This window comes from Diospyros lotus, chromosome 15, assembly GCF_014633365.1.
Source record: "Diospyros lotus cultivar Yz01 chromosome 15, ASM1463336v1, whole genome shotgun sequence".
Classification (NCBI taxonomy): Eukaryota; Viridiplantae; Streptophyta; class Magnoliopsida; order Ericales; family Ebenaceae; genus Diospyros; species Diospyros lotus.
The window spans coordinates 33784454-33795072 of NC_068352.1; the positions used below are offsets into that span (position 1 = coordinate 33784454).

The 10619-nt window shown below is 35.3% G+C and overlaps 1 protein-coding gene across 1 annotated transcript; it reads left to right on the forward strand.

Moving 5' to 3' along the window:
- Nucleotides 1-624: 624 nt before the first annotated feature.
- On the forward strand, nucleotides 625-8978 carry LOC127792179 (vicilin-like seed storage protein At2g18540). Its single transcript, XM_052322577.1, has 8 exons — nucleotides 625-1314; nucleotides 5571-5616; nucleotides 5738-5787; nucleotides 5926-5967; nucleotides 7642-7755; nucleotides 8290-8368; nucleotides 8485-8556; nucleotides 8654-8978. The coding sequence occupies exons 1-8, from the start codon at nucleotides 722-724 to the stop codon at nucleotides 8699-8701; spliced, it is 1044 nt and encodes a 347-aa protein (XP_052178537.1). The 5' UTR covers nucleotides 625-721; the 3' UTR covers nucleotides 8702-8978.
- Nucleotides 8979-10619: the final 1641 nt, after the last annotated feature.

Sequence of the window (10619 nt, forward strand, 5' to 3'; positions counted from 1 at the left end):
AAAGAAATTAATGCACAAAATAAAATTCCTAACGACATAAAAGACATATCAATATATATATATATATATATGAAGTTACATACATATCCAAATATATAAAGATGGAGGATAAGATCAAAATCAACCCAATAATAGCAACAAAAGACTAATGCACAAAATCTTATGAAGCTAGCTAATATAAACACTAGGTTGCTACCAAAAATGTTGCAAAAAACATAAAGAGCCAGCCAAGCCAAACGTTAATTAAAAGATCACTTAGGATGCTAATTGGAGAAAGGTGGTGGTGAAGGCCAAGCAACCTACAAACACCCATCTTTCTTGTCTAGAAAAACCTAGAAGAGAAAAATAATATTTAATATGAGTTTAATTTTTATTAATAATTATTATTTTAGTCTAGAATGCAAATGAATATGATGGCACCAATAAAATGTTGGCAACCAACACTTAGTGGTGGTGGCTTCCTTAGAGTAATCGCCCGAGTTAAAATTTAAGGTTTTGAGTTTAAGTTTAATAATGTGGGTTGGTTATTTGAATTGTCCCTATAAAATCTAAATATATATATATATATAGAAGAAAAGAAAAATATAAAATAAAACTTTGTATTTATGGCATTTAAATTGTGCACGGTCGGGCTGGGGGCCTTCTCGTCGAGTGGATCAATCGGTCGGCTCTCCATTCTGTGCAACTTTCCAAACCCTCGGCTCCAAATAACACAACACAAATGGTGAAAGATCGAAGCAAATCGCGGGAGGAGGATGATGCGGAAAACGGAGAATCGTCGAAGAAAGCCCGCAGTGGTTCCAAATCCAAGAGGAAAGTAGAAGAAGATGAAGAAGAAGTAGAAGGATTAGACTCCGAATCCGGCAGTGGATCCGATGATGACGGGTCGAGAAGGTCCGAAGAAGGGAGAAAGAGGAAGAGAAGTCGAGGCTCGAAGCGACGATCGCGAAGGAAGTACAGCGACGACGACGATTCGTACTCTTCTTCATCGGCAGATCAGTATTCGGACTCGGGAGATTCGTATTCGGAGCATTCGTCGGAGGACAGCGAGACCGAGGAGGAGAGGCGGCGGAGAAAGAGGAAGGAGAGGAAGAGAAGAGAGGAGAGAGATAAGGAGAGGAGGCGGAGGAGAAAAGACAAAGAGAAGAAGAGGAGGAGGAAGGAGAGAGACGAAGATGACAGGAAGCTCAAGAAGAAAAAGAAGAAGAGGGATAAGAAACACAAGGATAAGAAGAAGGACAGTGAAAGGGGAAAGAAGGGCGCCGTCACCAATTCTTGGGGAAAGTATGGCATTATCAGAGAAACAGACATGTGGTAAGGGTTTCCGCAGTCAATTTCTCGTTCTATGATGCCTTTTATACTCTCTGAATTAAGGTTTGTGTGCGCAAATTACAACCTCAATCCTACTAAGCCCAAGCCTATGGTTTATTTATTTGTTTGTGTTTTATCTTGCGTCTACATGGTGGGTTGTCAATTTCTTTGTCATAGTTGCTACTGGTTTTACGAGATGACTGTTTTACATACGATGGCGTGGGATAAAACCAAAATGCACACTCCACACAACAGCTGAAGCTTTCTATAGATTAGACTCCACTAAGAATTAAATTTGACATTATGTTTCAAAATGCTTTTGTTTTGCAATGTTTCCCAATACTTTGTATAAGGCCTTGTAACCATGTTAGATCTGTTTTGTAAGGTAGGATTTTAATAGACATGCTTGCTGTAGATGGAGTTTGTTTATGTGGAATTAAGTCAGAATTCCACTTTGCTGTAATTTGAATGTCTCTCATTAGTTTGAAATATATATATATATATATATTTTTTTTTTGGGGGGGGACCCATTTAGTAAGCCATTGGAAATAGATAGACCAGTCTCGTTATGCAATAGTCTAGTGCAGCAATCCTTGTGGCTTGTAGTGACCCATCATGGATTTTGGAGTGGCATGGTTTGGTTGGATTTTGAAACAAATGAAACTAGGGAAAAAGAAGCTAGGGCACAATCGAGAGAAAAGAATACTCGGATCTTTACTTAGAGAAAATAAAATGAACAAAATGAGAACAATAATACATAAAATGAAGGCATTCCTGATTATATATATTCAGCAAGCCTAAGCCACTGCCTAACTAAGATTGAACGACGACAACATAAGCGCATATCAAAGCAACCTACTATATAGCAAATTACAATAACAACACAACTAATTAAATAATCATCAGCACAAATAACAGCAACTCAGGTAATATGCTCTTTCACAGATTTGAGCAGAGTATACATCTCATGATAGGGTAACTCAAAATTTGAGATTTCCTTTTATATAGGTGTCTAAATAACAATCTCAATTCAATTTGATAACCGAAAAATCAAACTTGCAATTCAGTTACTTATAGAATCAAAGCAAGATGGCTAAAGTGAAAAAGTGTTCTAAGCATTTTATGTGATTGTAAATTCATTTGGAACTAAAACCAAAGTTTTATTGTATGATATGAAATATTGGGTGGTTAAGTATCAATATATGTTAAAAAATGAGTTGAACTTATTTGAAGGTGTTATAGTGAATATATGACCAGATAAGAAAAGACAATTGTTAAAATTGGGAGCACTGGCAGTCCAAGAAATCACCCTAAAAACCAACGAATTTGTTCACTCTTGAACACTCTCACAATCCTCTCGGTTTGGACACAAACATTACAACAGAAAATAAATGCAATCAAAACAGAACAAAAATAAGAAACAAGAAATGCAAACCACAAACACGAGACAACAGATTTATCCTGGTTCATATTGCAATATGCAATCCTACATCTAGCCTTAAGAACCCTCCAAGAGCAGCCTTCTTTGATTCAGAAAGAATGATCACAGTACATCAGTTGCACCCCCGATTACAATCATTCTCTCAAGATTACAAAAGCTATTCTATGAACACAACCTTTCCTCTCTCAAAGCTTTCTCAAGAAATAACTGAATTATGCCGCGCCTATTGCTTAGCCCTCCTTCTCTATTTATAGAATATTAAGGCGACAATTCCTAGGCTATTAAAAGACTGGATATTACCAGTTTTACCCCCAGCTTGACAGCTATTTACAAGTAAGTCCATCGCCTACCTCTACTCTCTAAGCTGCATAATAACCTATATAAAAACACTGTTGTTGCTGCCATCAATACTTCAGACAAAACTCTAATAACAATTAAAAATGGTGTTCTGCAATGGTGATTGAAAAAAAGATGTGGGAGATGCATTTAAGATGGGTTAGATATATGAAACAAAGCCCAACAGATGCATTTATAAGGAGTGAATAAAACAAAAGAAGCGTAGTTAAAGTGATAGAGGAAGGTAAAAAAAAAAAAAAAAGCAGTGAAAAACTCTTACATATTGTATGTGATATGATGATTGACAAGTTAGGTCCATGTAGTCAATTCCATTTATTGGGATTAAGATTTGATGGTGGTGGTGTCAGTTTATGCGAGCACTTTTCTCTTTGCTCATCTTGCTTGATAATTCAAACCAGCAATACAACAATCAATAATTAGAAAGGCACAATTGCGAGCAATTGTATCGTCCAAAATCCTATCTTGCTAGCCCTTGAGTCACTGGAATCTAAATGCAAATATCACCATCTCAGCTGTTTATGTGAACTTTAAAATGGGACGTAAGAGTTAAGCAACCAAGTAATGGAAGAGAGATTTAAGTACTACTTTCTGTCAAACCTATCATTGAAGTCCTGTTGAGGAAGATAAGACTAATTGGAGTGAAAGGGTGTCCCATGAGATGAGAAATAAAAGTATACAAGTATATTGAAAGTCTTTGAAATTTGCTTCATTTTCTAGTCAAGTGCCCTTTTTCTTTTCTTTTTCTTTTTCTTTTTTTTTTTTGAAAAACTTTGATAGGACCCTTATTAGTCACATGTACCAGCAAAGAAATAGGAGGGAAGAAGCAGGGGCAGAATAGGATATTGGGAGAGGGGGAAAGTGACAAAAACAGTTGAAGGGCAAAAGGGGGAAGAGCAGCCAAGGGAGCATGGCTGATAGCTGAGGCCGTTGGAGGGGAGTGTCGCTGGATAACAAACTATAAATAAGAGAGGCTAGGAGAATATTGGGGGGAAGATCTTGGTGGGAATAGTGGGAGAGTGTGGACCTCTCAAAAGTCCATTTTTGCTTTTCAGCATAGGCTGTTTTCATGTTGTATTTCTCTTGTTTAATTGGTGGGAATAATGGGTGCTAATTGTGTATCAACATACACAATTATGACATTGTAGTCACGGGAAATTATGAGGAAGGAGAAAACTCAGAGATTGCTTGATTCATGAATTTGACATCAAAGAGTTGGGGTTGTTAAAATACTTCTTAGGTATAGAAGTTGCCCATTCTAGGGTAGGTATCTTCATTTTCCAACAAAAGTATATTGTGAATCTTCTAAAGGAGACAAGGTTGTTAGGTTGCAAGGCAACTGCAACTTCAATCGAGCCTAATCACAAGTTGAGTGAGTTCCTAGAGGAGAAGGCAATTGACAAGGGGTCCTACCAACGGCTGGTAGGCAAGTTGATTTATTTAGCCCATACCTGGCCAAATATTGCCTATGCAATAGGAGTAGTAAGTCAGTTCATGCATGAGCCTAAAGAGACCCATCTAAGAGTTGTTTATCGAATATTACATTATTTGAAAGGAACACCAGGGAGGAGAATTATATTTAAAAGAGGTTAGGGTATGAGTATTGAGGCCTATACACATGCAAATTATGCTGGCTCAATGGTGGATCGGAGGTCTATTTCGGGTTATTGTACTTTCCTATGAGGCAACCTTGTGACCTGGGGGAGCAAAAAACAGCATGTTGTAGCTCGATCTAGTCCAGAGGCAGAGTTATATCAATGACTCTAGGTGTTTGTGAACTACTTTGGTTGAGAATTCTTCTAGATAATCTGAAAATTAAAGTGACAGGAAAAGTTGGATAGCAGCTTAATTTGTACTCCGTATATATCTTCTTGTGATCAGCTAGCAGATATTCTAACCAAAGGACTACTTGCAGCCGTATGCCAAAGAACTATCAGCAAGCTTGGAATGGATGATATCCACTCTCAAGCTTGAGGGGGAGTGTCAACGGATATGTTCCAGATCTGGTGCTAATGATTGATTCCTAAATCAATCGATGATTTCTTGATTTATTTTCTATTCCTGTTGTATATCTTTTATTGTCATTCTTTCCATAGTTGTATCTTATAGATTTGTATTCTTTCCTTATTCTAGGATTAGAATCTTGCTAGCATTTAGAAACTTCCTAATTAGTAGAGGAAGTTTTGTATATATATATTACTCCCACAAGGGAGAATTAATGAAGGAATTCACATTTTTAGTAGAGACTTTTTGACAGCTTTTGAAAGTTTTGCATATTTATGTGTTAGAAGGATGATAAATCATGCTTGGAAAAAGAAATGAGTTATCTTGATACATAAATATACCAAAATTCCTCTTGTTTGAGAGTAGTTTGTTCTGGATTTGTTGGCAATGAAAACAGCTGCTGATATTCCATGTTCTTATATTCTTCATATTTCCTTCTATAACATGTTGTTTTCTATAGGAACAAGCGGCCTGAGTTCACTGCATGGTTGGCAGAAGTAAAACAGGTATGCCATTTTCAACTTTATTTCTGCCTTTTGGGAGCTGACACACATCTCCATGGAGGGCATGGTAGTACTTTATCCGGTCACCAATCTTTATTCATGTTGTTTGTTGGATGCTTTATAGGTGAACTTGGAAAGTTTGCCAAACTGGGAAGAAAAGCAAATGTTCAAAGAGTAAGTGCCCGGTTTGCTGAAATTGTTGCCTCATGTTTAGCAACACTGTATAAAGATTTGTCACAGGATGTGTGGCTTTCCTTTTTGTTATTTAGTACCATGTTAAATGCCAGAAATATTAATGGCCGTTCCTTGCAGATTCATGGAGGACCATAATACCACAACTTTTCCTTCCAAAAAGTAAGGCTCTATGTTGCTTTGTTCATTCGTTAGGGTTTTAGAGATCATACCTGCCATTTGTCTATACAAAAGTAGCAATTTTTTATTGGTTGAGCATCAGCTATAGTTGTCATCGAATCTATTCCAGTCTATTTTGTTAGCTTTGGCATAATGCTGAACCTTGTCAACAAGGGAAATTTGATAATAAGAGCTACTGCTTTCAAGAAACTTATTTCTTTGGTGTTAATTTTTCATAAGGATTGAATTAAGACAAATCTTTTTGGATGCGATTTTTCGGCAAGTATGAAAAGAAGCTCATCTCTTGGAAAAATAATAGGTTGACTCTAATCAAAAGCACCTTAGTTAATACACCTATTTATCCAATGCCTTTTTGCCTAGAACCTTGCTCGATATTCAATAGGCTATAAAGGTTGCAAAGGAGCATATTTTGTAAGGAGAATTGGGGGAGGAGTTTAAATCATCTAGTAAAGGGGGACAAAATTTGTAACCCTCTCCAAGGGAGGGTTAAGATATGGGAAGCCTAGCTCTGTAACAAAACTCATATTGGAAAATGTTGTGGAGGTTTGCTACTAAACCAAATAGTTTTAAAGGAAAATAGTGGCACAAAAATATCATTGCACATGGGAGGAGTGGTGAACTGGTTTTCGATTGCATTCTAGCCGGGGCTTGTGGATGGATATTTTTTGAGTTTGGGATGCCTTCTATGCTCATATAGCCGTTCAAATTGAAGGCAAGGTTACATTTTTGGTATGCTAGCAGGTGTGACATTAGATGCCTAACTGAATGGATCATCTGGTCTGACATTAGGAGGCATATTTGTTCACTAATCTTTAGATGAAATTTCTAGGAATAGGAATTGGACTTGCGCGACAGTTCCCGTCTTTAGATTTCTTGATGACGAACACATTTCCAGGCAAGGGGAGAAGAGTTGGACTTGGCATCCATCTGGGGAGATACTTTCTTGGCCCAATCCTTTTATGAGCTGCTTAGGCGTGAGTCACACTTATTTGTGGGCTATTGGACGAGTGATGGTACCACTGAGTGATTTTCTTGGGATAGGTGGGGTGGGAATCTGATTTAGGACAACAATCACATTATTTTTGGTCGGTGCTTCTTGTGCAAGGGAGGAGGACAATCATCATTTGATCTTATACTTTTACACTTCTTAATACTGAGAGTTATGGAATCTTTCTTTTAAAGTATGCCATGCAATGCTTGCTAATATGCTGGATTTATTCTTTGCTTGGTCAAGGAGTTTCTTGAGGAGAGGTTCAAGATTGCTTAGAAAATCTCTCCTCTTATGTTTAATGTGTTTTATCTAGAGACAGAGAGAAAAAAAAAAAAGCTTCTGAGGGGTGGAGAATTCCATATTTTATTTAAAGGGAGCACTTTTCATTTCCATATTTTCTGGTTGACTGAAAATTGTTCTTTATTTATATATTCCTTCAGTTTGTTTTTTAGTAGATAGATTTCATTCTTGGTTTGCCCCTTTTAGGCAGTTCTGTTTTATTTTCATACACTTACAAAAAAAAGTATTGAGTCAAGAAAACATTTCGAAATCTTTTCACCATCTTCTGTGAGCTATTCTTTGTCTGAGAGAATGTCTCCCACTTATTTCTTCTGTTTTCCAGTCATGGCATATTGCAACCGAGTACTTCCTGTTTCTGGTTGCAGATACTATAACCTTGATGCATATTTCAAACACAAGATCGAAAAAGAAATTAAAAAAGGTATCAAAAAGGCCCCCAAGACAGAAATGACGGTATTTAATGATGAAGAACAGCGACGGTATGTGTATATTGCCCTGTTTTAATTATTCTGAAGTTAAAGGTTTTGTTTGGTTGTGGAAAATGTTTTCCAGTTTCTATCACCGGTTTTCTATAAAAAATCTTTGGTTTTCATTTTTCCATAGAAAATTTGAAAAAGCATGTTCAAATGTTAGAAGTACAGAAAACTAATTACAACATATTGAGAGAGAGAGAAGTTTTTCTTTTGTGTAACTTGTGTTAAGAGTTAGATATGATCTGAATTGAACTTTGTGCACAACTGCGTTTTTCAAATCTTCAAAATAGTAAGGAGCGCTTGGAAAATTTATTTTAGGAGTTTTCTAAGTCCAATTCAATTTTGGAAATTTTGAAAATTCATTAAGAGAATGAAATATTGGCAATGACGAAAGTAGCGACAAGAAATAGTGGTGAAAAACTGTAGGGTAGGGGTAAGTACCCATTGCTATTTGTAAAGAGGGTTACTGCCATGTATGGCACAGAGAAGGATTTTGCCATTGGATATTAAATTTATTCAGCTGTTTCATTCCAATATCAGGCTAGAATTGCTGCAAGAACGCGAAAGACACAAGGAAGAACAGGTGGAAGCACTGAAGCGGTCTATGCAGGGTGGAATGGTGAGCTTTGCACTACTAGTCCTAGTCCTTCAATATTAATCAAAATTTCTTTTTATCTGTAAATGTTATGCTGGAATTATACTTACTCGCATGCATGATTTCATTTGAATTTACAGGCACAAGCAATGAAGGAGCAAGCTCAACTCAGAGAAGAAATGGCTTACCATTTCAGGGTTGGCAATTTAGAGGTGAGGATGGTGAATATTGACTGGTATTTAATTCAACATGTCCATATACATATATATAGTTGTTGACATAAAATTGCAATTTGATTTGATGCCAAAGGCTGGTGCTGCAATTCAAAGAAGGCTGGACCCAGATGTTGCTATGTGAGAAGGGTATTGAAAATGGAAGGATCTCTGGGTTGCTAATGAATCGCAATCCCTGCCAAGCTTGCAGATATGATCTTCAGAGATCCGTTTGCTTGGAGCATGATTTGAGAGATTAAAACCTTTTCTTTTTTGAGGTTCACTTTTTGGGCTCTCTTAATGTGTCCCATTTTTGCAGCATAGTAGAGATTTATATATATTACTATGCGAACATATATATGTCCTGTAACACTGCTGAGTTTATTATGTTTTCAAACGCATTGCTGATGCTGCCTTTGTAATCCTCTCCTCACAAACATTGAACAGCAGACTGCAAGCATACTGATTGCCTGCATTTGAGACCGGAGGAAAACGAGTTATCTACTAATAGCGATATGAGTAAAGTAAAGAAATCTTGTTGGATAAATGTTGGATAAAATGAAATAAGTATTTATTAGAATTGGAGGCAGACTCGGAAGAGAAATTGGAGTAGAGGGATGGTTAGGTTGATGATGGGACCCCCCCCCCCCCCCCAACGAATAATGCAAATATTCAAATATCCAAAGATGATGTTGTTGTTGTTGTTGTTGATGGTGCAGCAGCAGAGGCAGCAGAGTACTAACTACGGCGACACCGACTTTGCTGCTGTCTGTCCGGCTGCCCCCATCCCCATCCGTTCCTCCACTGTTTGGTTGTCTTTTTTTTCTGTGTCATGTGCTCTGGTTTTGTCCCAGAACAGAACTCGCTTTTTCTTGTACCACTTTCAGCATCTCACCTCATTCAAGGAAAAAAATACAGGTCAAATTTATATTTATGTCACTATATTTTCATAATTTTTTATGCAATTATTTAAATTTTTTGTTATTGTAATTATACCCTTATTGTATCACAGGTAAAATTTTATTAAAAGCTCAAAATAATTTTTGAGTTAAAAGGTGTAAATTTTTTTATACATATGTGGGGTCTCACATAATATGTAAATTAGATAATTTTAATATTTGAAATTTTTTTCATTATTTATAAGATATATATATTTTTATAAATGAAAGAATCCTATTCTGAGGTTAGTAAAGTCAAGATAGACGTTATTTATAAGAATATTAATTATAATAAAATTAAAAAAATAAAAATAAACGTTGTCTATAAGAATGTTAATCTTAAATTATTTTGAATTATTTCATGTTCTTGTACAAATAAGTAAATATTTATTTTAAAAAATATATGTATTTAATATTAGTATAAATATTGTTCTTAGACTTTTTAGCATTTACCTTGTTTTGACTTAATCATAGAGTATTTGTACATAAAATCTCATACGCGCCCTTTTAACTCTGTCTTTCTTTGTAAACTTAGACAATTAGACGGTTAACATTTTTTGTCAAATAAATTTATTGTTATATCTTAACAATAACCTCTATACTTATATTTTCGATTCAATTTAATTTATATATTTTGAATTTTTCTTTCATGTGGCAACCAAATCTTTTATATTTTAATTATATTATTGAACTTACATTTTTAAATCAATTTAATTATTATATTTTGACATGTAAACAAAATTAAATTAAGTCCTATCATTTTATTTTATTTTATTTTTACACGTTAAAGTATAATTGTTAAATTGATTAAAAAATATAAATATAAAAAAAATTAAAATAACAAAAAATTTGAATGGTCACATAAAAAAAACTTAAAAAAATAATATTAAATTAACTTAAAAATATAATTTAAGCAAAAAAAATTAAATAATCACATGAAAAAAGACGTAAAGATATAAAACTGGCCCAGTAAAACTTGAAAAGTGAAAAGTGTTGGAAGCATGGCATCTCATACTTTTTTTTTTTTTTCTTATATATATATATATATATATATTGTGAACGGAACAGAGCACAAAAACACCACCTTCTTCTTCTTCTTCTTCTTCTTCTTCTTCTTCTGGGGTT